This window comes from Macaca fascicularis, chromosome 11, assembly GCF_037993035.2.
Source record: "Macaca fascicularis isolate 582-1 chromosome 11, T2T-MFA8v1.1".
Lineage (NCBI taxonomy): Eukaryota > Metazoa > Chordata > Mammalia > Primates > Cercopithecidae > Macaca > Macaca fascicularis.
In genome coordinates, this window is record NC_088385.1 from 118,590,837 (window position 1) to 118,616,013 (window position 25,177).

Sequence of the window (25,177 nt, forward strand, 5' to 3'; positions counted from 1 at the left end):
TGTTTGTTATAGAGATGGGGTCTTGCTATGTTGCTCAAGCTAGTCTCAAACTCCTTGGCTCAAGTGATCCTCCTGCCTTGGCCTCTTGAGTCATTGGAATTACAGGCGTGAGCTACCATGCCTCACCTGCTGTCTGTTTTTGTATGGCCTGTCAGCCAAGAATGACTTTTATGTTTTGAAATACTAATTGAAAAATATCAAAACAAGAATAATATTTTGTGACATGTGAAAATTATGTGAAATTCACATTTCAATGTCCATAAAAATGAAATTTTTTTAGAAAACTGTCTTGCGCCGGGCGCGGTGGCTCAAGCCTGTAATCCCAGCACTTTGGGAGGCCGAGACGGGCGGATCACAAGGTCAGGAGATCGAGACCATCCTGGCTAACACGGCGAAACCCCGTCTCTACTAAAAACACAAAAAATTAGCCGGGCGAGGTGGCGGCGCCTGTAGTCCCAGCTACTCGGGAGGCTGAGGCAGGAGAATGGCGGGAACCCGGGAGGCGGAGCTTGCAGTGAGCTGAGATCCGGCCACTGCACTCCAGCCTGGGCGACAGAGCAAGACTCCGTCTCAAAAAAAAAAAAAAAAAAAAAAAAGAAAACTGTCTTGCCCATTTGTTTACATATTGTCCATGACTGCTTTTGCCCTGTACTGGCAGAGTTGAGTAATTTCAACAGGGTCCCTAATGCCTTCAAAGCCTAAAATATTTATCATCTGGCCCTTTTCAGAAAAGCTTGATTTAAGCTATTAGTTTACTATAAAATTAGTACACACAACAAAGAATTCAAAGTACAGCCCAAACATTTTAGTTTTTTATTTTTTATTTTACTTTATTTTTCTCCAAAAATGCATTTTCATACCAAAGCTCAAACACTTTAAGATTGAATTTAGGCCGGGCATGGTGACTCATGCTTGTAATCCCAGCATTTTGGGAGGCCAAGGTGGTTGGATCACGAGGTCAGGAGATTGAAACCATCCTGGCTAACATGGTGAAACCCTGTCTCTACTAAAAATACAAAAAATTAGCTGGGTGTGGTGGCAGGCGCCTGTGGTCCCAGCTACTTGGGAGGCTGAGGCAGGAGAATGGCATGAACCCGGGAGGTGGAGCTTGCAGTGAGCCAAGATCGCACCACTGCACTCCAACCTGGCCGACAGAGCGAGACTCTGTCTCAAAAAAAAAAAAAAAAAATTAGTTGGACATGGTAAACCATGCCTGTAATCCCAGATACTCAGGAGGCTGAGGCAGGAGAATTGCTGGAACTCAGGAGGCAGAGGTTGCAGTGTGCCAAGATAGCACCACTGCACTCCAGCCTGGGTGACAGATCAAGACTCCATCTTGAAAAAAAAAAATTGAATTCAGAGGGTATAATGATTTCGAAATTTCAGAATGTTTGACTTTAAAATTTTTGTTAGGCTGGGCGCGGTGGCTCAAGCCTGTAATCCCAGCACTTTGGGAGGCCAAGACGGGCGGATCACGAGGTCAGGAGATCGAGACCATCCTGGCTAACACAGTGAATCCCCGTCTCTACTAAAAAATACAAAAAACTAGCTGGGCGAGGTGGCGGGCGCCTGTAGTCCCAGCTACTCGGGAGGCTGAGGCAGGAGAATGGCGTAAATCCGGGAGGCGGAGCTTGCAGTGAGCCGAGATCCGGCCACTGCACTCCAGCCTGGGCGACAGAGCAAGACTCCGCCTCAAAAAAAAAAAAAAAAAAAATTTTGTTAGTGTGGTAGATGAAAATTCCATCTTTGTGGTTTCTTTCCTTTTCCTTTTTTTTGAGACAGAGCCTCACTCTGTTGCCCAGGCTGAAGTGCAATGGCGTGATCTTGGCTCACTGCAACCTCCATCTCCCAGGTTCAAGCAATTCTCATGCTTCAGCCTCCGAAGTAACTGGTATTACAGGTGTGTGCCACCATACTCAGCTAATTTTGTATTTTTAGTAGAGACAGGGTTTCGCCATGTTGACCAGGTTGGTCTCTTTTTTTTTTTTTTTTTTTTTTTTGAGACAGAGTCTTGCTGTGTTGCCCAGGTTGGAGTGCAGTGATGCCATCTCGGCTCACTGCAAGCTCCGCCTCCTGGGTTCACACCATTCTCTTGCCTCAACCTCCTGAGTAGCTGGGACTACAGGCGCCTGCCACCATGCCCTGCTAATTTTTTGTATTTTTAGTAGAGACGGGTTTCACTGTGTTAGCCAGGATGATCTCAATCTCCGGACCTCGTGGTCCATTCGCCTCAGCCTCCCAAAGTGCTGGGATTATAGGCGTAAGCCACCGGGCCTGGCCTTTTTTTTTTTTTTCTTTCTGTTATTTTAATGTTCATTTGCCTGATTGTGACTGAGTTTGAGCCTTTTATTTTTTATTTTTTTTGAGTCAGAGTCTCACTCTGTCACCCTGGTTAGAGTGCAGTGGTGTGATCTCGGCTCATTGTAACCTCTGCCTCCCTAGTTCAAGCTATTCTCATGGCTCAGCCTTTCTAGTAGCTGGGACTACAGGTGTGTACCACCATGCCTGGCTAATTTTTTGTATGTTTTTAGTGGAGATGGGGTTTCACCATGTTGGCCAGGCTGGTCTCGAACTCCTGACCTGAAATGACCCACCTGCCTCAGGGTTTCAAGGTGCTGAGATTATAGGCACAAGCCACTGCATCTGGCTGGCTTTGTTTTGTTGTTGTTGTTGTTGTTTGTTTGTTTTCTGAGAGAGCATCTTGCTGTATTGCCCAGGCTGTCAGGCTGGTCTCAAACTCCTAGTCTGAAGTGATCCTCCTGCCTCCTGAGTAGTGAGCCTTTCTTTTTTTTTTTTTTAATATTATTGGTCGTTCAGTTTTTCCATGAATTGCTCACTTTTCTTGCTAATTTTCAGTAATAACCTTTTTTTCTTTTTGAGATGGAGTTTTGCTCTTGTTGCCCAGGCTGGAATGCAGTGGCGCAATCTTGGCTCACCACAACTTCCACCTCCCAAGTTCAAGCACTTCTCCTGCCTCAGCCTCCTAAGTAGCTGGGATTACACGCATGCACCACCACGCCCGGCTAATTTTGTATTTTTAGTAGAGACGGGGTTTCTCCATGTTGGTCAGGCTGGTCTTGAACTCCCTACCTCAGGTAATCCTCCTGCCTCTGCCTCCCAAAATGCTGGGATTACAGGCGTGAGCCACTGCGCCTGGCCAGTAATAACCTTTTATCTGTTGTATCACTTGCGAATATTTTCTCGTTTATGCATTGTCTTTTGATTTTATTGATAATGGTTTTAGCTGTACCAAAGTTTTGTTTTTCTTTCAAGATGAAATTTCACTCTGCCACTCAGGCTAGAGTAAAGTGGAGTGACCTTGGCTTACTGCAACCTCTGCCTCCCAGGCTCAAGCTGTCCTCCTTCAGCCTCACAGGTTGCTGAGACTACAGGCTTGCACCACCAAACCTGGCTCATTTTTGTATTTTTTGTAGAGATAGGGTTTCACTATGTTACCCAGGCTGGCCTTGGGAGTGTAACGGAATACCACACAGATGTTAAAACATGAACTTGAACTTGGGAGTGTAAACAATCTGTCCACCTCCACCTCCCAAAGTGCTAGGATTTTAGCCATGAGTCACCATGCCTAGCCTTCTGTATTGTTTTCAATTTTTTAGAATTTTATTTTTCTGACTTGGATATTTACTGTATTGGGAATTGGTTTTGTGATGGCCTGAAAGATTATTTAATTTAATTTTTATTCCATATTGAAACCTAGTTATGCCAACCCCGTTTATTGAATAGTAACTGCTAAAAGAGTATAAAATACAGAGGAAATTTCCTGCTGCCACCTCGACCCTTTCCCAGTTGATTCCAGACTTCAGTGATTATCATTGTGAAAAGTTTCTTGTTTATTTTCAAAAAATTGCCCGTGTGTGTGTGTGTGAGTGTGTGTGTCTGTGTGTGTGTATACAAACTGGATCATATGCTGTAGACTGTTCCATACCTTTTTTTGACTCAGTATGATATTTTGCCATCTTTTTCATATCAGTTGGCATATGTCTACGATCTAGTTTGGGGCTTAGCAAACTTTTTCTGTAAAGGGCTAGACATAGTGGATGCGATGGCTCATGCCTACAATCCCAGCAGTTTGGGAGGCCGAAGTGGGAGATTGTTTGAGGCCAGGAGTTTGAGACTAGCCTGGGCAACATAGTGAGATCCCCATTTCTACAAAAAATAAAAAAATTGCTCGGCATGGTAGCACGCACCTGTAATCCCAGCTCCTCAGGAGGCTAAGGCAGAAGGATCACTTGATCCTGGGAGCTTGAGGCTGAAGTGGGCCATGACTGTGCCACAGCACCCCAGCCTGGGCAGCAGCAAGACCCCATCTTTTTTTTTTTTTTTTTTTTTTTTGCTGTTGTAAATGCTACTTGTATTTTAAGACCCCATCTTAAAAAAAAAAAATAAAGAAAGGCTAGATAGGCCTTGTGAGCCATACTCTCAGTCATAACTATTAACTTCTACCATTGCAGCAAGAAAGCAATAATAGACAATAGTAAACAAGTGTGGCTGTGTTCCAATAAGACTTTATTTACGAAAATAGGTAGAGCCAGGCATGCTGGTGTGTGCCTATAGTTCCAGCTACTAGGGAGACTGAGGTGGAGGTTCATTTGAGCCCAGGAGTTCGAGGCCAGCCTGAGCAACACAGCAATACCCCATCTCTTAAAAAAATAGATAGGAGACAGATTTGCCCCCAAACCATATTTTGCTGACCTTTGGGCAAGTTTATATGTTTTAACATCTGTGTGGTATTCCGTTATCTGAATATATCATAATTGATGTAATAAGCACCTTATTAATATACATTTAACTTTTCTAGTTATTTTTATTATGAACAATTCTGCACAAACAGCCTTGTACATAACCTTTGCTTACTTTCATAAATATATATGGAAGAAATTTCTGGAAGTAGAATTACTACATCAAATGTATGTGCATTTCAGATTTTGACAGAAATTATCAAATTGCTGTGTCTGCAGAGGTTGTGCTTGTTTACGCTCCCATCCACAGCATATGAGGTGCCAGTTTCCTCACATGCTTACTAACTCCGGGGCTGTGAAAAATGCTATATGCTTTAGCTCTAAAATTAAAGAAGTATTTTTTGGATTGAGTTTTAACAGTCTCGTTATTTTCAAAGGACATATACCAGATTGTTAACGTTGGCTATTTCTGAAAGATAGGATTGCTTGTCCTGTTTCCTTCCTTTCTTCCTTCCTTCCTTCCTTCCTTCCTTCCCCTTCCTCTTCTTTTTTTTTTTTTTTTTTTTTAAGAGATGGGGTCTTGGCCGGGCGCGGTGGCTTAAACCTGTAATCCCAGCACTTTGGGAGGCCGAGACGGGCGGATCACGAGGTCAGGAGATCGAGACCATCCTAGCTAACACGGTGAAACCCCGTCTCTACTAAAAAATACAAAAAACTAGCCGGGCAAGGTGGCGGGCGCCTGTAGTCCCAGCTATACGGGAGGCTGAGGCAGGAGAATGGCGTAAACCTGGGAGGCGGAGCTTGCAGTGAGCTGAGATCCGGCCACTGCACTCCAGCCCAGGCGACAGAGCAAGACTCCGTCTCAAAAAAAAAAAAAAAAAAAAAGAGAGATGGGGTCTTGCTCTGTGTCCCCAGGCTGCAATGCGGTGGCACCATCATAGCTCACTGCAACCTCAAACTCCTGGGCTTAAGTGATCCTCCCACCTCAGTTTCCCAAGTAGCTAGAATTACAGGTGCATGCCACCACACCAAGCTAATTTTTAAATTTTTTCTAGAGACAAGGTTTCATCATGTGGCCCAGGCTGGTATCAGACTCCTGGCCTCAAGCAATCCTCCCACTTCGGCCTCCCAAAGTGCTGGGATTATAGGTGTGAGCTACTGTACTCAGCCTACTTTCTTTTGTATAGCTTTCTATGAAATATATTGTCTGAAAAATTTTCAATGCACAGGCACTACTTTATCAGAAAAAAACAACAAAGGTTTTTTAATTCCAAAACAAAAGCTATATGTAAAGTGTATTTTGTCTTAGATATATAATTATGAATGTTGTATGTATATATTTGCCCCCAGCATCTGTACTGTAGACAGAAAAAGCAACTGTGGATGGGGAGAAACAATCCTTGCGCAAATGTTCCCAGTATTCCACAGATACTGATGCTGATCCATCCACTGCCTTATCTCTTTGTGGACAGAAATTTCCTTCTTGGCCAGGCGCAGTGGCTCACACCTGTAATCCCAGCACCTTGGGAGGCTGAGGCAGGCGGATCACCTGAGGTCAGGAGTTTGAGATCAGCCTGGCCAACATGGTGAAACCCCGTCTCTACTGAAAATACAGAAATTAGCCAGACTTGGTGGCGCATGCCTGTAATCTCAGCTACTTGCGGGGCTGAGGCATGAGAATCACTTGAACCTGTGCGGCGGAGGTTGCAGTGAGCTGAGATTGTACCACTGCACTCCAGCCTGGGTGACTGAGTGAGCCTTTTTCTGAAAAAAAGACGTTTCCTTCCTTATCTACAAAGACAGCATTTCAGGCAAACATTTCAGTGTATCCATTCCATGCTGTGAAGAATTACTATAGCTTATAGAAGGAAGGGCATGTTTTGGGGACCACCAGGATCTGGCTTATTCCTTCAAGTGCTTCCATAGTCTCTGCCAGGTCCAGGTAAGTGACCTAACATATGGTCTGGTGAATATGAGACCAAGGAAGAAAATTCATATGCAGTGCCCAGAGTCCTCTCAAGCAAGCACTAAGGACCTGATGCTTCACAGCAGTGTGCTCTCTGTTGTACAAATTAGTATTGTTCTTCCTCTGGGTGTCTAAGGTTGAGATTTTGCATTTTGTGAATGTCTGCAAATTTCCAACAGCATCCACCCTGGCAGTACGGCGAGGCCATAGGAACTGGTATGGTAATTTTCCTGAGCTCCCTAAACCCCATCATGTATCAATGTATTCCACTTTTGCATATTTTACTTCCTATAGAATGGGAGGTACAGAATCGTATCCCTTCTGGAACTATTTTAAAGGCCTTGATGGAAGGTGGTGAAAATGGGCCCTGGATGAGATTTATGAGAGCAGAAATAACAGCAGAGGGTTTTTTACGAGAATTTGGGAGACTATGCTCTGAAATGGTGAGTGATAAACATACCTACATTTCCATATTTTTCTTTTTGTCTTGAGTAGTGGTTGCAACATTCATGTATAAGTTAGTTAAACTGAAAATAAAGTGAAACCTTATAACCCATTACATGTTTTAAAGTTATTTCTTAGGCCAGGCGCTGTGGCTCATGCCTATAATCCCAGCACTTTGGGAGGCCAGAGGGTGGATCACCTGAGGTCAGAAGTTTGAGACCAGCCTGGCTAACATGGTGAAACCTCGTTTCTACTACAAATACAAAAAATTAGCTGGCTGTGGTGGCGCACACCTGTAATCCCAGCTATTTGGGAAGCTGAGGCAGGAGAATCGCTTGAACCTCGAGGGTGGAGGTTGCAGTGAGCTGAGATCATGCCATTGCACTCCAGCTTGGGCAACAAGAGCGAAACTCTGTCTAAAAAAAAAAAAAGTTATTTATTTCACCCCTAGGTGTTCAATTTATATATGAATAACTAAAAATATTCTTAGCCAGGTGTGGTGGCTCACGCCTGTAACTTCAGCACTTTGGGAGGCTGAGATAGAAGAACTGTTTGAACTCTGGAGTTTGAGACCAGCTTAGGCAACATAGCCAGACCTCGTCTCTACTAAAAATCAAAAAAATTAGCCAGGCATGGTGGCACACACCTCTGGTCCCAGCTATTCAGGAGGCTGAGGCTTGAGCCCTAGAGACTGAGGCTTCAGCGAGCCATGACCATGCCACTGCACTGCAGCCTGGGCAACATAACAAGACTCTGTCTCAAAAAAAAAAAAAAAAAATTCTTTACTAAGTTCCTCCAGCATATACATATATATATATATATATATATATATATTTTTTTTTTTTTTTTTTTTTTTTTTTTTTTTTTGAGACGGAGTCTTGCTCTGTCGCCCAGGCTGGAGTGCAGTGGCAGGATCTCGGCTCACTGCAAGCTCCGCCTCCCGGGTTCACGCCATTCTCCTGCCTCAGCCTCCTGAGTAGCTGGGACTACAGACACCCGCCACCTCGCCCGGCTAGTTTTTTTGTATTTTTTTAGTAGAGACGGGGTTTCACCGTGTTAGCCAGGATGGTCTTGATCTCCTGACCTCGTGATCCGCCCGTCTCAGCCTCCCAAAGTGCTGGGATTACAGGCTTGAGCCACCGCGCCCAGCCAGCATATATTTTTTTAATGTTTTCTAGTGTATTATAAAGGATATTATGAAGGATACGAAAGAACAGCCAGACAACAAGATACCTGGGGGCAAAGGTTTTAGAGCCATTGTACCCTTTCTGGGCCTGCCACCCTTCTCCCAGCACCTCCATGCATTCAGCAACCTGAAAGCTCCCCTCCAACAGATACCAAAACAGGAGCTGTCTACATAATGGCTTTGATAAAACAGCTTATTTAAAACAATAATAATATTGAACATTTTTTTCTGTACTGTGCACTGTTCTAAGCTCTTTATATAGCTCATGTAACTGTAATGGGTCTACTAAAATATAATTTAAAATATAGTAAGAAAAGTTCTGTAGGTAGATGGTGGTGATGGTGATGGTTGCACCACAACATGACTGTACTTAATGCCACTGGCCTGTATACTTAAAAATGGTCAAGTGCGGTGGCTCATGCCTGTGATCCCAGCATTTTGGGAGGCCAAGGTGGGCGGATCACCTGAGGTCAGGAGTTCAAGACCAGCCTGGCCAACATGGTGAAACCCTATCTCTACTAAAAATATAAAGTTTAGCCAGGCGTGGTGGTGGGCATCTGTAATCCCAGCTACTTGGGAGGCTGAGACAGGAGAATTGCTTGAACCTGGGAGGCAGAGGTTACAGTGAGCTGAGATCGAGATTACACCACTGCACTCCAGCCTGGGTGACAGAGTGAGACTCCATCTCAAAAACAAAAAACAAGGTTAAAATGGTAAATTTTGTGTTACATATATTTTCCACAATTTATATATATACACATATATGTGTATATATAATAGGAAACCTTGAAAACATGCAAAGTGAAAGAAGCCAGTCAAAAAAGACCACATGGTATGTGATTCCATCTGTGTGAAATGTTCAGAATAGGCAAATCCATAGAGATAGAAAGTAGATTGGTGGTTTTCTAGTACAGGGAGACTTGGGGGAAATGAGGAGTGACTGTTAATGGGTATGGTTTACTGTTTTTAAAAAAATTTTTTTTTGAGACAGAGTCTCGCTCTGTCACCCAGGCTGGAGTACAGTGGAGCAGTCTCAGCTCACTGCAACCTCTGCCCCCCGAGTTCAAGTGATTCTCCTGCCTTAGCCTCCCGAGTAGCTGGACAGGCATGCACCACCAGCCCCAGCTAATTTTTGTATTTTTAGTAGAGACCGGGTTTCACCATGTTGACCAGGAAGGTCTCGATCTCTTGACCTTGTGATCTGCCTGCCTCTGCCTCCCAAAGTGCTGGGATTACAGGTGTGAGCCACCACACCTGGCTGATTTGCTCTTTAGAGTAATGAAAATGTCCTAAAACTGATGGCAGTGATGGTTGCACAACTTTGTGAATATATTAAAAACCACTGAATTGCACTCCTTAAATAGGTGACTTGCATGGCATGTGAATTATATTTCAGTAAAGCTGTTCTAAAATCTGTGTGTGTATATGTATATATAAAATAGCAGGCTTGCCTTTGCAGATTTTGAAATGTGATAATATAAGAGTTTTCTTTTTTTTTTTTTTTTTGAGACGGAGTCTTGCTCTGTTGCCCAGGCTGGAGTGCAGTGGCATGGTCTCGGCTCACTGCAACCTCCGTCTCCTGGGTTCAAGCTATTGTCCTGCTTCAGCCTCCCGAGTAGCTGGGACTATAGGTGCGTGCCAGCACGCTTGGCTAACTTTTTGCATTTTTACTAGAGACAGGGTTTTACCATGTTAGCCAGGATGGTCTTGATCACCTGACTTTGTGATCCGCCCGCCTCAGCCTCCCAAAGTGCTGGGATTACAGACGTGAGCCATTGCGCCCGATCTTATAAGAGTTTTCAAAACCCACACAGATTGAATTTAAAAACAAGAAAAAAATTGATCAGAAACTAAAGTTCATAATGGTGATGCTGAGGCAATACAAAAAGCATTAAATGACTTCTCAAGCATTAAAAATTAAATTACATATACTTAATATACTTTTAGAGTTCACTGTATCCTCTTATGATACGCTGGTTTTTTTTTTTTTCGACTAGCAATCCATGAGCAGAATAAAGAACTCATTTAATTGTAATATTGGTATAAATAGCTCGATTCCCTACTCTGTTGCTCAGGCTGGAGTGCAATGGCTTGATCGTAGCTCACTGCAGCCCCAGGCTCCCAGGCTCAAGCCATCCTCCCACCTCAACCCCCTGAGTAGCTGGGACCACAGGTATGCGCCACCAAGCCTGGCTAAGTTAAAAAACTTTTTTTTTTAGATCTCACTTTGTTGCCCAGGCTGGTGTCAAACTCCTGAGCTCAAGCAGTTCTCCCACCTCAGCCTCCCAAAATGCTGGGATTACAGGTGTGAGCCGCTGTGCCTAGCTTATAACTCTAGTCCTAGGTAACTTTTTAAAATCTTATATGAGAGTTCAGCACAGGGGCTGAGGAAGTGAGAAACACAGTTCCTGCAGGCAGCAAGCTATGAGCCTCGGCTCCTGTAGCCAGAGAGCAGAAGGACTCCAGGAATAAGCTTATTTTTTTTTTCTGTTGGCCATGAGTGTTTGTCACTCTTTTTTTTTTTGAGACGGAGTCTCGCTCTGCCGCCCAGGCTGGAGTGCAGTGGCCGGATCGCAGCTCACTGCAAGCTCTGCCTCCCGGGTTTACGCCATTCTCCTGCCTCAGCCTCCCGAGTAGCTGGGACTACAGGCGCCCGCCACCTCGCCCGGCTAGTTTTTTGTATTTTTTAGTAGAGACGGGGTTTCACCGTGTTAGCCAGGATGGTCTCGATCTCCTGACCTCGTGATCCGCCCGTCTCGGCCTCCCAAAGTGCTGGGATTACAGGCTTGAGCCACCGCGCCCGGCCAAGTGTTTGTCATTCTTAATGATTGCTGTTCTCCCCTGCCCTCTCCTGTTTTTAGTCAAAAACCTCCGTGCCTGTGGACTCATTTTTCTCTCTGCTGACCAGTGAGCGAGTGGCAAAGCAGTTCCCAGTGATGACTGAGGCCATAACTCAAATTCGGGCAAAAGGTCTTCAGACTGCAGTCTTGAGCAATAATTTTTATCTTCCCAACCAGAAAAGCTTTTTGCCCCTGGACCGGAAACAGTTTGATGTGGTAAGCTTGAGCTAATTGAAAACCATTGGAACAGAATCTGTGCCCTCGCTTCAGGGTGCAGCGTTAAATGCTGCCTTCTAACAGGTCTTGAGTGAGGGAGTTTTTCCTTCAGACACTTGACTAAGTTAGGTTTAAATGCAATAGGTTGAAAACAGACCTTTTAAAATAACACTGTGTTCTTAGCAAGGTCAGACATTTATGGCATTTGATAACCGGTTGACACTTCAGCTTTACATTCTAAATTCGAACCTTAGTCTTCATATAACACAAGCATCTCTATCAGCCCTTACATCTTAATGGATCCTTTGGCCTTTTCTAAGACGAACTATGTTGCCTTCTATTTCTGTGACATTAATTCCTAGACCAGTGCTGTCCAATAAAACTTTACTGACTTCCTTGGCCTGATTTACTTCCATACTAAATCCATCTGCTCTATGTGTGTATCCCAACCTGTCATGTGATAAACCTATAGTTTTGACATGCTTGGCTGTATTTGGGTACTTTACTTATTTATTTATTTTTATTTATTTATTTTGAGATGGAGTCTCGCTCTGTAACCCAGGCTGGAGTTCAGTGGCGCAATCTCAGCTCACTGCAACCTCCGCTTCCCAGGTTCAAGCCATTCTCATGCCTCAGACTCCTGAGTAGCTGGAATTACAGACGTGTGCCACCATGCTTGGCTAATTTTTATATTTTTAGTAGAGACGGGGTTTCACCGTGTTGGCCAGGCTGGTCTTCAACTCCCAACCTCGAGTGATCCGCCCATCTCCGCCTCTCAAAGTGCTGGGATTACAAGTATGAGCCACCGTGCATGGCCTATTTTTATGTGTGTGTATATATATATATATATATATATATTTTTTTTTTTTTTTTTTTTTTTTTTTCTTGAGACAATCTTGCTCTGTTGCCCAGGCTAAAGTACAGTGGCACCATCTCGGCTCACTGTAACCTCCCTCTTCTAGGCTCAAGCATTTCTCCTGTCTCAGCCTCCTGAGTAGCTGTGATTATAGGCATGCACTGCCCCTGGCACTACCACCCCTGAATTTTTAGTAGAGACAGGGTTTCACCATGTTGGCCAGGGAAGAAGGAGGCTTCCCCTCCATCTTCCTGGGATAGAGACTCCAAAGTTTGAACTCCTGACCTCAAGTAATCTACCCACCTCGGCCTCCTAAAGTGCTGGGATGACAGGCATGAGCCACCATGCCTGGCCCCTATTTGGGTACTCTCTTTGTTTTTTCCCTGAGAGAGGGTCTCTCTCGGTCGCCCAGGTTGGAGTTCAGTGGCTCAGTCTCAGTTCATTGCATCCCCACCTCCCAGATTCAAGCAATTCTTGTGCCTCAGCCTCTTAGTAGCTGAGACTATAGGTGCATGCCACCACGCCTGGCTAGTTTTTGTTTTTTATTAATATTAGAGACCGGGTTTCACCATGTTGGCCAGGGTGGTCTCAAACTTCTGACCTCAAATGATCAACCCACCTCAGCCTCCCAAAGTGCTGAGATTACAGGCATGAACCACCATGCCCGGCCCTATTTGGATATTTTAAAAATGTTTGTTTTTGTCTTACAACCAACAGCAGTGATAATTCCCTTTAGAGACTCCAAAGCCCAGATTGGCAGTTGATCTTCCAGCACCTTTTAGAGTTGTGATGGATCAGAAGAACCCTTCCCCTGGCCCATTGCTCCAAAGATATTCCGAGTCAGTGCAAAAGGGAACAGCTCACCAAATATAGTGAGAGTCATGGTAACCTCTGGAACACATTGGATGAAATTTCTCTGATAACTCAAGTATTGGACATTTTGCTACCAGAGCCCCTTTCTGATTCTTTCCATCTTTGGAAGAGCTACTTTGGCTGGACTCCAGGAAGTGGCATATTCCCTTAGCCCTACATCTGCCTATGCCTGGCTGTATTTGTACCCTTCGTTGGGCCAGTGAGATTAAAGATTTTCAACTCTGCCTACACATCACATAACCTGGAAGTTTGTAAAGATTCTGGGTCTGTTTCCCTGGAGGCTTTTGTTGAGTATGTCTAGTTGGGATCCAGGCATGTGTATTTCTTTTTTTTTTTTTTTTTGAGACGGAGTCTCGCTCTGTAGCCCAGACTGGAGTGCAGTGGCCGGATCTTAGCTCACTGCAAGCTCTGCCTCCCGGGTTCACGCCATTCTCCTGCCTCAGCCTCCCGAGTAGCTGGGACTACAGGCGCCCGCCACCTCGCCCGGCTAGTTTTTTGTATTTCTTAGTAGAGACGGGGTTTCACCGTGTTAGCCAGGATGGTCTCGATCTCCTGACCTCGTGATCCACCCGTCTCGGCCTCCCAAAGTGCTGGGATTACAGGCTTGAGCCACCGCGCCCGGCCCTATGTGTATTTCAAAAAAGCTCCACAGGTGATTCTGCCGTGCAGCTGGGGTGAGACACCTCAAGATGCAGTGAGGGACTTGGACTTCGGATTCTGTCCATGCTTCTGTCTTACCACACAGCCTCCGTCATGCTTACCTTGAGAAGGAGGCTTCCCCTCTATCTTCCTGGGATAGAGCCTTGGTAAATAAAATCATTTTTTTCTGATCCACATTTGGAAAAACACTGGCCTTGTTCCCACAGTTCCTGGTTTGCCAAGAAAGTAATAGAAACCCTGAATAAGTTCATGCCATCGTGTGCAAAATAGAACAGAAAAAGAAGGCTAGAGATCTTATCAAACAAATCTTAAGAATTTATTTTACTTCCCCCAAATGTAATTCACCTAGTGAGAGGAGCTGTCTGCTTCCTGGAACTTCGCCCCATCCCCCACAGTTCCCTCCACTTTCCTGTGTCTTGTCTCAGCCAGTACAGCTCTGCCGCTTCCATCTGGTACGTTACATCGATCGGTGTCTGAGACACCCTGCTTCTGTACTTCTCACTATTGACGTTTTCTTTAGGGTAGCTTCTTAGACTTTTTTTTTTTTTTTTTTTTTTTTTAGCTCATTCAGGTCCTTAGAAGACAAGAGAAAGTAGAAAGGTCCAGTTTATTCGGACATTTATTTACCTGAAAGGGCAGTTCTCACCCAACCCAGAATGCAAGTGTGGGATAGAGAGAGGGGCCATTGGATTTGTCCTTGGCCTTGGAGAGCCTGGGTCATTCCAAATGGCAAGTCAGAGATTTAGTTCTGTTCTTAGGGCAGATCAGAGGGTATTGGTTATAGGCTATGTGGCTGTCTTGGGCCCACACTATAGGAGATTAAGCCCTGGGGACACTAAAAGGACTTTCGGGGAATCAGTGGATCAGAGACAGCCTGACACTGAGAAGGCTTTCCCAGGTTCTCCTGTACTCTCACCAGCACCCTCCACCCATTGCAGATCAGATACGTGGCTGAAGCAAGGTCATCAGAGTATAGGAGCCTCTTAGCATGTCAGGAGCAGTGTCAGCCCTCCCATGGAATTTCTGTCTAAATGGAGTATGGATGGGTTTTTAAACCTCTAAAATAAACACTAAGTTCGTATTTATTTTATACTTGTGACAGTGTCTTCTTTCTGAAAAAAAAAAAAAAAAATGGTGAACTACTTCCCATAAAGCTGACATGTACAGCTTTTCTTCTGCTTTGTTTAGCCCCAAGATGTGACATTAGCCAAATGCTTTGTCATTTTGGAACTCACTTAAGTTTCATTTAAGTTTCACAACTTACTGAGCTAAGATAGGTAAGATGACTATTAATATTCTTCCCATTTTGTTGATGATGACACTGAGGCCCATTATAGCTTTGCTTGTTTGCACAGGGTCACAGTGTCTGAAACAGACATTTTGGTTTCTCGAGTTTGCCCCCATGTTGTAACCCAGTATTGTCAAATTCCTCAATTTAAGAAGGCAACATCATTTTATATCATAACAATCTTAAATTACTTGTTATAATAAATCTCAACTGTCCTTCTTATGCTTTTCCTTTCAAAAAGTTTACCAGCATGCGTGTGGGAGCTCCACCTTTAGGGACATTCATCTCTCATTCCCGTCCCTCCATCAGGTCGTGGAGTCCTGCGTGGAAGGGATCTGTAAGCCAGACCCTAGGATCTACAAGCTGTGCTTGGAGCGGCTCGGCCTGCAGCCCTCTGAGTCTATCTTTCTTGATGACCTTGGACCAAATGTAAAAGCAGCTGCCAGCCTTGGTATTCACACCATTAAGGTAATAGTCACTATTTTTTGAACCCCCTCCCATGCACGAGCCACTAGTGCAACATATTTCTCTGTAATCTTTTTACATTTGTAGCTCTAGCTTTCCTTAAGGTTTCCCCCTACATTTCCATAGTCATCTTATTTTGTGTTAATTATGAAATCTATGTGACTAGCTGCTTGAATTTTCAATGAGAAGCAAGACAAACAGGTACTGAGAAGGCAGCTTGAGAAAAGAGATAGGAAAGGAGGTGAATGGTAGGCTTAAGACCTTTGTAGGGGTGTTCACCCAGGAGGCAGAGCTTGCAGTGAACCAAGATTGCACCATTGCACTCCAGCCTGGATGACAGAGCAAGACTCCATCTCAAAAAAAAATAATAATATTAGCAAAAAAAAAAAGATGTTTGTTTCATAATTAAAACTCAATATTGTACCTTTGTTCCTAATAATACTGTCCCTGATGGACTATAACAAAAGTGCTACAGTATTAACCTCCCTATCTGATAAACTTGCCAAAAATTCTAAAATAAATCACCCATTTTCTAAAATAATAAAACATTGGTTCAGTGGATAAAAAGAAGTTTTAACTTCAGTTCTCACCTCGTTTGCTCTTGTTATTGGTGTCCTTATTCTTGTAGGCTGTTATATTATTCCCGGCCTTCAAAGGTTTTTTTTTTTTTTTTTTTTTGAGATGGAGTCTCACTCTGTCTCCCAGGCTGGAGTGCAGTGGCGCGATCTCGGCTCACTGCAAGCTCCGCGCCCCCCGATTCACGCCATTCTCCTGCCTCAGCCTCCCAAGTAGCTGGGACTACAGGCGCCCGCCACCTCGCCCGGCTAGTTTTTTGTATTTCTTAGTAGAGACGGGGTTTCACCGTGTTAGCCAGGATGGTCTCGATCTCCTGACCTCGTGATCCACCCGTCTCGGCCTCCCAAAGTGCTGGGATTACAGGCGTGAGTCACCGCGCCCGGCTATTTGTTTGTTTTGAGACAGAGTCTCACTCTGTTACCTAGGCTGGAGTGCAGTGGCTCAATCTCGGCTCACTGCAACCTCTGCCTCCTAGGTTCCAGTGATCTCCTGCCTCAGCCCCCTGAGTAGCTGGGATTACGGTCGCACACCACCATCCCCGGTTAATATTTTTGTATTTTTAGTAGTGACGGGGTTTCACCATGTTGGTCAGGCTGGTCTCAAACTCCTGACCTCGTGATCTGCCTGCTTCAGCCTCCCAAAGTGCTGGGATTACAGGCATGAGCCACCGCGCCCAGCCTTTGAAGTTTTATACAAAATCTTGTCTCTGCCACTCTGTACAGAGTTAACTCCAAACTCTCCTCCACCCTATTTGGAAAAATTACTTCTATTAGAGGGACAAACAAAGCAATTAAATCAAAACATATTAAACAAATTTGAAGAGAAATTATAAAATAAAAAGAGGGGGAATTGTAAAAAGTAAAGTAGAGGTTCCTCTTCAAAGACTTTCCTCCCCACTTAAGTAGGAATAAATAGTAACTTCTCTTAGAAGCAAAATGTATTTGAAGACCTGTGCTAGCATTCTTAAATATCTGCTAGCTGTGATAAAGAAATCAATGTACTTTATGTTCTTTACTCCCACAATTTAGCCTAAATATTTGCCCTGGCATGCTTATACTGGTCCAAGCAAGCATTAGGTCATAGCCTGTTCCTCTTCCTTATTTGAAGGTGTTTTTACTTTTCTCAGCATTCCACAAGTTACTTCTTCCTTCCTTTGTTCTCCTCTACCTTTGCCTCTTTCAAAAAGTTCTAGGCCGGGTGCGGTGGCTCACGCCTGTAATCCCAACACTTTGGGAGGCCCAGGCGGGTGGATCATGAAGTCAGGAGATGGAGACCATCCTGGCTAACACGGTGAAACCCTGTCTCTACTAAAAATATAAAAAATTAGCTGGGCGCAGTGGCGGGCGCCTTTAGTCCCAGCTACTCAGGAGACCGAGGCAGGAGAATGGCGTGAACCCAGGAGGCAGAGTTTGCAGTGAGGCAAGATAGCGCCACTGCAGTCCGGCCTGGGCGAAAGAGTGAGACTTCTATCTAAAAAAAAAAAAAAAAAAAAATTCTAAGTTGCTCGCCAATCAGGATAAATACAGAATTTAAAAGTCCCATTCCAGCGAAACCAGACACAGCAGTAGGGTGGATGCGTCAGGTTATAAATGACCCTGTCTCCTTTGTTTGGTGTACTCTTGTGGCAAAACTGCTGGCGAGTGTACCCTTTCTGCAGGAAGTAAAAATGGCCTTCCTGAGTAAATTAAATTTGTGTTCAAGTGCTATGTCTTTATGGCACTGGGGAACAAACATTTCGGACACCTCCTAGGAAACAGATAGGAGCCCCTGGGGCCAGGGTTGACTGCTGGCACCTGTTCAATATATATTCTCTACACTTGTACTACCATGAATTGTAAAATTAAAAAAAAATGTATATATATTCTCAACATTCTGTGAAAAGAAGGGAAAAATAACAACAACAAAATATATACATATACATATTCTCTCTGAAACCAGGTTAATGACCCAGAGACTGCAGTAAAGGAATTAGAAGCTCTCTTGGGTTTTACATTGAGACTAGGTGTTCCAAACACTCAGCCTGTGAGAAAGACGATGGAAATTCCGAAAGATTCCTTGAAGAAGTACCTCAAAGACTTACTGGGTATCCAGACCACAGGTATGTGGGTGTCTTTCATGTTTTGGTAACTCTCTCCGAGGCGAAGGTTTTGGTCTGTTTCTCACTTTTCAACCCTAATGGAATGGGCTGGAGACAAAGAAGCTTTACAGTGAGGAAAATAGCCATTGGGCCTGGTGCATCTGAGCACTGCTTTCAGTTTTGCTTGGGAAAAAGCATTAACTTCCCTATTTATGGATCTCCAAAAGTATACCTATCCCACTCTTACACCTGAGAGTGTGGTATGGCAGTGGTTGCCTGCTTTCAACAGGGAGAGGAACTTGGGGACTGCAGTATGTGCTCAGAGGATTTTACAGTTTCTCATGCTTTGAGACGACAGCCCATTTTGTGAAGATGACTTAGAAGTTACATTGGCAGGCGGGGTACGGTGGCTCACGCCTGTAATCCCAGCACTTTAGGAGGCCGAGGCAGGTAGATCACGAGGTCAGGAGTTCGAGACCAGCCTGGCCAACTTGGTGAAACCTTGTTTCTACTAAAAATACAAAAATTAACTGGGTATGGTGGTGGGTGCCTGTAATCCCAGATACTCAGGAGGCTGAGGCAGGAGAATTGCTTGAACCCAGGAGGCAGAGGTTGCAGTCAGCCGAGATTGTGCTGCTGTACTTCAGCCTGGGCAACAGAGCAAGACTCCATCTCAGGAAAAAAAAAAAAGAATTTGCATTGGTGACCAGGGTGTAGTGGCTCACTCCTGTAATTCCAGCATTTTGGGAGGCCGAGGCAGGCGATCACTTGAGGCCAGGAGTTCGAGACCAGCCTGACCAACGATGTGAAACCTTGTCTCTACTAAAAATACAAAAATTAGCTGGATGTGGTGGTGCACAACTATAGTCCCAGCTGCTCTGGAGACTGAGGCACAACAATCGCTTTAACCCGGGAGGCAGTGGTTGCAGTGAGCCTATATTGCGCCACTGCACTCTAGCGTGGGTGATAGAGTGAGACTCCCTCTTAAAAAAAAAAAGAAAAAGAATAAAAGGGGGCCAGGCTCAGTGGCTCACGCCTATAATCCCAGCACTTTGGGAGGCTGAGGCAGGTGGATCACCTGAAGTCAGAAGTTCGAGGTCAGCCTGGCCAACATGGTGAAACCCCATCTCTACTAAAAATACAAAAATTAGCCGGGCGTTTTGGTGGGTGCCTGTAATCCCAGCTACTTGGGAGGCTGAGGCAGGAGTATCACTTGAACCCGGGAGACCAAGGTTGCAGTGAGTGCCACTGCACTCCAGCCTAGGCGACAGAGCAAGACTCCATCCCCCCCCCCCCGCCAAAAAAAAGGAAAAATACAAAAATTAGCTGGGCATGGTGGCACATGCCTGTAGTCCTAGCTACTCAGGAGAATCACTTGAACCTAGGAGGTGGAGGTTGCAGTGAGCTGAGATCATGCCACTGCACTGCAGCCTGGGCAACAGAGCAAGACTCTCTCAAAAAAAAAAAAAAAGTTGCATGATTTTAAAATGCAACAAGTTGTCTCCATTTCTTGGAGAGAAGTTTTCTCTTTCCTCCTTCACATTCCGCCCTCAGAAAACCAGCTGCCTTGCGTGCTTTAGAGGACACTTTTGGGTCAGGGGTGGTGACTCATGCCTGTAATCCTAGCACTTTGGGAGACTGAGGTGGGCAGATCACTTGAGGCCAGGAGTTTGAGACCAGCTTGGTCAACATGGCGAAACTCCATCTCTACTAAAAATACAAAAATTAGCTGAGTGTGGTGGCGCATGCCTGTAGTCCCAGCTACTGGGGAGGCTAAGGCAGGAGAATTGCTTGATCCCAGGAAGCAGAGGTTGCAGTGAGCTGAGACAGTGCCACTGCACTCCAGCCTGGATGACAGAGCAAGACTCCATTTCAAAAACAAAAGAAAACAAAAAAAGAGACTTAAAATTTTTTTTTAATTTAATTTAATTTTTTTTGAGATGGAGTTTTGCCCTTGTTGCCCAGGCTGGAGTGCAATGGCATGATCTCAGCTCACTGCAACCTCCACCCCTTGGGTTCTAGTGATTCTCCTGCCTCAGCCTCCCAAGTAGCTCGGATTACAGGCACCCGCTACCATGCCTGGTTAATTTTTATATTTTTAGTAGAGATGGGGTTTCACTATGTTGGTCAGGCTGGTCTCAAATTCCTGATCTCAGGTGATCCACCCACCTTGGCCTCCCAAAGGGCTGGGATTACAGGCATGAGCCTCTGCTCCCGGCCAAAGAAGACATTTTTCCCAGGTGATAAAGGTTTCACCCACTTGCTCCTTGAAAAAGGCTTTTATTGATAGAGTTTCACATTAGGATGTTTTCCAGCAATTGGATTATTGGTAGTGGCCTCTGCACAGCTGTGGCACCCACTCTGGCTAGCCGGAAGAACTCAGGCAGACTTCTGTTGCTTGCCTGCTCTTCTAACCAAGTGAAATCAATCTACACCCAGGGTTCAGTCTTCTTATGGAGCTGAGAATGAATTACTTTCACCTCAGCCAGGATCCTGCAAGGGAGCCATGGAATTCAGCCTAGTGCAGTGGGAAATTGCATCTCATGAAAGCAGCTTTGTGTCAGGCCAGAGGCCTCTGTGTCACTCCTTTCAGCTGTCCCAGCAGTGTCAGGCAGAGGGACGTGCAAGGGCACCTTTCATCCTCAGGCTTAAAGCATTCTATTTAGCAAGATGGGTTGCCATGGCTGCATTTGTGCTTGATGAACAGAATGAGCATGTTTTTATTCATGGAGCAGGAGTTGGCAGGAAGGACAAAATTGGACACCTGCACAAAATGAGAAAATTACTGTGGTATAAAATGAATGGCCTTTGACAAACTGTAGTGGCATGTGATCCTGGACCTGAGTTGGCGGGGTGTAGACCTGGGACTCAGTCACTCCTGGTAGGCAGGTAAGAGGTGCTTTTCTTGCACTGCATGGCAGATGAGGATATTTTGAAGCCCAAATGCAGAACTCATTAGAAAGAAAGAATGTCTGCTCAGATCTGTCGTCCAGGGCTGGTTTGAGTTTTCTTTGTTTTCAAACTTGCAGGCCCATTGGAACTCCTTCAGTTTGATCACGGGCAGTCAAATCCAACTTACTACATCAGGCTGGCTAATCGTGATCTGGTTCTGAGGAAGAAGCCCCCAGGGACACTCCTTCCATCTGCCCATGCCATAGAGAGGGAGTTCAGGTAAGTTTTCAGGGCCAGGGGAGCACTTGCCCACTAGCCTCCACCGTGCACAAGCTCAGCCCTAAACAGAAAAGTCAGCACTCCATAAAAACACCCCAAGACATTTAAAACTACAGTTATGGACCAGGTTTTGTGGGTCACACCTATAATCCCAGTGCCTTGGGAGACCGAGGCAGAAGGATCATTGAGCCCAAGAGGTCAAGACCAGCCTAGGCAATGTGGCAAAACCCTGTCTCTACCAAAAAAAAAAAAAAAAAAAAAAAAGAATTAGCCTGCTCGTGGTGGCACGAACCTGTAGTCCCACCTACTCAGGAGGCTGAGGTGGGAGGATTGCTTGAGCTGGGAGGTTGAGGCTATAGTGAGTTACTGTGGCGTCATTGCATTCCCGCCTGGGAGACATTGTGAGACCCTGCCCCAATCCCCAAAAAAGCCAAATGTAAATTAGAACTATTCTGGAAAACAATATGATACAATTTATTAAAAGCCTCAGAGTTTTCATACTTTTAGACCTAGTAATTCCAATTCTGGGTCTCTGTCTTAAAGAAATAATTCTGGCCGGGCGCAGTGGCTCACGCCTGTAATCCCAGCACTTTGGGAGGCCGAGACGGGCGGATCACGAGGTCAGGAGATCGAGACCATCCTGGCTAACACGGTGAAACCCCGTCTCTACTAAAAAATACAAAAAACTAGCCGGGCGAGGTGGCGGGCGCCTATAGTCCCAGCTACTCGGGAGGCTGAGGCAAGAGAATGGCGTGAACCTGGGAGGCGGAGCTTGCAGTGAGCCGAGATCCGGCCACTGCACTCCAGCCTGGGTGACAGAGCAAGACTCCGTCTCAAAAAAAAAAAAAAAAAAAAAAAAAGAAATAATTCTAAGTAGGGGGAAACAGCTTTATGTATTAATATGCTCACCACAAAGTTGTTTAATAAGAAGAATTTGGAAGGCCAGGAGCAGTAGCTAATGTAGTCCCAGCACTTTGGGAGGCTGAGGCAGGTGGATCACTTGAGCTCAGGAGTTTAAGACCAGCCTGGACAACATAGTGAAAACCTGTCTCTACCAAAAATACAAATAGTTAGATGGGTGTGGTGGCATATGCCTGTAGTTCCATCTACTCAGCAGGCTGAAGTGAGAGGATCTCTTGAACCTGGGAGGTGGAGGCTGCACTGAGCTGAGATGGCACCACTGCATACTCCAGCCTGTGTGACAGAGTGAGACTCTGTCTCAAGAAACAAACAAAAGAGTTTGGAAACTACTTAAATGTACTATAATCTGTACTATAATCTGTACCATAATCAGGAAATAAGTAAACCTTGGTATATCTACTCGTTGCAATGACAGAAATAGTAATAGCTAACATTTATTGAATGTTTAGTGTGTGCCAGGCACTAAAATAAATGCTTTGAATGTCTTGTTACTGCAGAGCATCCTCACAACTCTATGATATGTTACTGTTATAATCCTCATTTATAACTAGGAGGAGTGAGGCTTAAAGAAACCAAGGCAGGCAGATTGCTTTGAGCTCAGGAGTTCGAGCCCAGTCTGGGCAACATGGTGAAACCCTGACTACAAAAAATACAAAAATTAGCCAGGTGTTGGTGCCTTGCACCTGTAGTCCCAGCTACATGGGAGGCTGAGGCCGGAGAATCACTTGAACTCAGGAAGCAGAGGTGTAGTGAGCTGAGATCGTACCACTGCACTCACAAAGTGAGACGCTGTCTCAAAAAAAAAAAAAAAAAAAGATTAACCAGCATACCCAGGGTCATAAAACTAGTAAGCAAGTGCTAGAGTCTAGCTTTATAGCCAGTCCATCAGATTTCATAGCTCACCCTTAATGATTATGCTGTTATTGCAGCTAGTAAAACTATGCCTATAATAACAAATGTGTATGATAAAATTTTAAGATAGTAAAGGCAGATACAAATTGCATATATAGTATTAGCTGATTTTTTTTTTTTAGGCAGAGAGTCACTCTTGCCTAGGCTGGAGTACAGTGGTGCGATGATACCTCACTATAAACTCGAACTCCTGGGCTCAAGTGATTCTCCTGCCTCAGCCTCCCAAGTACTACAGGCACATACCATCATGCCTGGCTAGTTTTACAAATTTTTTTGTAGAAATGGGGCCTTACTATATTGTTTGAACTCTTGGCCTCAAGCAGTCCTCCCACGTTGACCTCCCAAAGTTTTGGGGATTACAGGCAGGAGCCAGCGTGCCTGGCCAAGGTTTTTGATTATTAATTTAATAAAAATATTGTTACTCAGATATTTTATTTCATCTTGTTTTAGTTTTGGTAAGTTGTAATTTCTAAGGAGTCTGTTCATATCACCCAAGCTATTGAATTTATTATTTATCATATTCCCTTACTATCTTTTTAATATATGTAGGATCTATAGTGATATCCTTTTTTTTTTTTTTTTCTGTCGCCCAGGCTGGAGTGCAGTGGCATGATCTTGCCTCATTGCCACCTCCACCTCCCAAGTCCAAGTGATTCTCCTGCCTTAGCCTCTCAAGTAACAGGGATTACAGGCACGTGCCACCATGCCCAGCTAATTTACTATTTTTAGTAGAGGTGGGGTTTCACCATGTTGGCGTGGCTGGTCTACAACCCCTGACCTCAAGTGATTCACCTGCCTCGGCCTCCCAGAGTGCTGCGATTACAGGCGTGAGCCACTATGCCCACCCTAGTGATATCCTTTCTTTATCACTGCTGGTATTGATTGATAATTTGTATTCTCTCTCTCGTTAGTCTAGCTAGGGGTTTATCAATCACATTGATCTGGGAACCACAGTTTGTTTTGTTACTTTTTTCTATTGTTTGTTTTGTTTTGAGGCGGAGTTTTTGCTCTGTCGCCCAGGCTGGAGTGCAGTGGCGCGATCTTGGCTCACTGCAACCTCCGCCTCCCAGGTTCAAGCGATTCTTCTGCCTCAGCCTCCTGGGTAGCTGGGACTACAGGCACACACCACCATGCCCGGCTAATTTTTGTATTTTTAGTAGAGATGGGGTTTCACCATGTTGGCCAGGATGGTCTCGATCTCCTGACTTCGTGATCCACCCGCCTCAGCCTCCCAAAGTGCTGGGATTACAGGTGTGAGTCACCGCGCCCAGCCTTTTGTTTGTTATTTTTTGAGACGGGGTTTCGCTCTTGTCGCCCAGTCTTCATTGCAGTGGCATGATCTCGGTTCACTGCAACCTCCGCCTCCTGGGTTCAAGTGATTCTCCTGCCTCAGCCTTCTGAGTAGGTAGAAGTACAGGTGTGAGGCACCATGCCTGACTAATTTTTGTATTATTATTATTATTTTTTTGAGACGGAGTCTCGCTCTATTGCCCAGGCTGGAGTGCAGTGGCATGATTTCAGCCCACTACAAGCTCTGCTTCCTGGGTTCACGCCATTCTCCTGCCTCAGCCTTGCGAGTAGCTGGGACTACAGGCGCCTGCCACCACACCTGGCTAATTTTTTTTGTATTTTTAGTAGAGACAGGGTTTCACCATGTTAGCCAGGATGGTCTCGATCTCCTGACCTTGTGATCCGCCCACCTCGGCCTCCGAAAGTGCTGGGATTACAGGTTTAAGCCACCATGCACAGCCCTAATTTTTGTACTTTTAATAGAGACAGGGTTTTGCCATATTGGCCAGGCTGGTGTTGAACTCCTGACTTCAGGTAATCCGCCCACCTTGGCCTCCCAAAGTGCTAGGATTATAGGTGTGAGCTACCGTGCTGGGCTACATTTTAATTTTTATTGAAATTTATTGAGATTTATTTTATGGACCAGCACATGACTTATCTTGGTAAACATATTGTGTTTACTTGAAAATAATGTATGTTTTGCAATATCTGAGTTAGTGGTATACAAATATCCATC

The 25,177-nt window shown here is 44.9% G+C and overlaps 1 protein-coding gene across 50 annotated transcripts in view; it reads left to right on the forward strand.

Annotated features, from left to right (window-relative positions):
* The window catches only part of ACAD10 (acyl-CoA dehydrogenase family member 10), a 72,070-nt gene that overhangs the window by 11,788 nt on the left and 35,105 nt on the right, over positions 1–25,177 (forward strand). For 38 of the 50 annotated variants that reach the window (XR_012420668.1, XR_012420669.1, XR_012420671.1 and 35 more), the window contains exons 3-7: positions 6,961–7,109; positions 11,158–11,352; positions 15,339–15,497; positions 18,009–18,168; positions 21,177–21,318. Coding sequence is in view for 26 of the 50 variants with exons in the window: in XM_074007863.1 (XP_073863964.1) it covers positions 6,961–7,109; positions 11,158–11,352; positions 15,339–15,497; positions 18,009–18,168; positions 21,177–21,318 (805 nt within the window). In the remaining 24 variants the exon portion in view is untranslated. The remainder of the gene's footprint in view (positions 1–6,960; positions 7,110–11,157; positions 11,353–15,338; positions 15,498–18,008; positions 18,169–21,176; positions 21,319–25,177) is intronic. The other 12 variants (XR_012420677.1, XR_012420678.1, XR_012420681.1 and 9 more) reach the window with 2 other exon arrangements.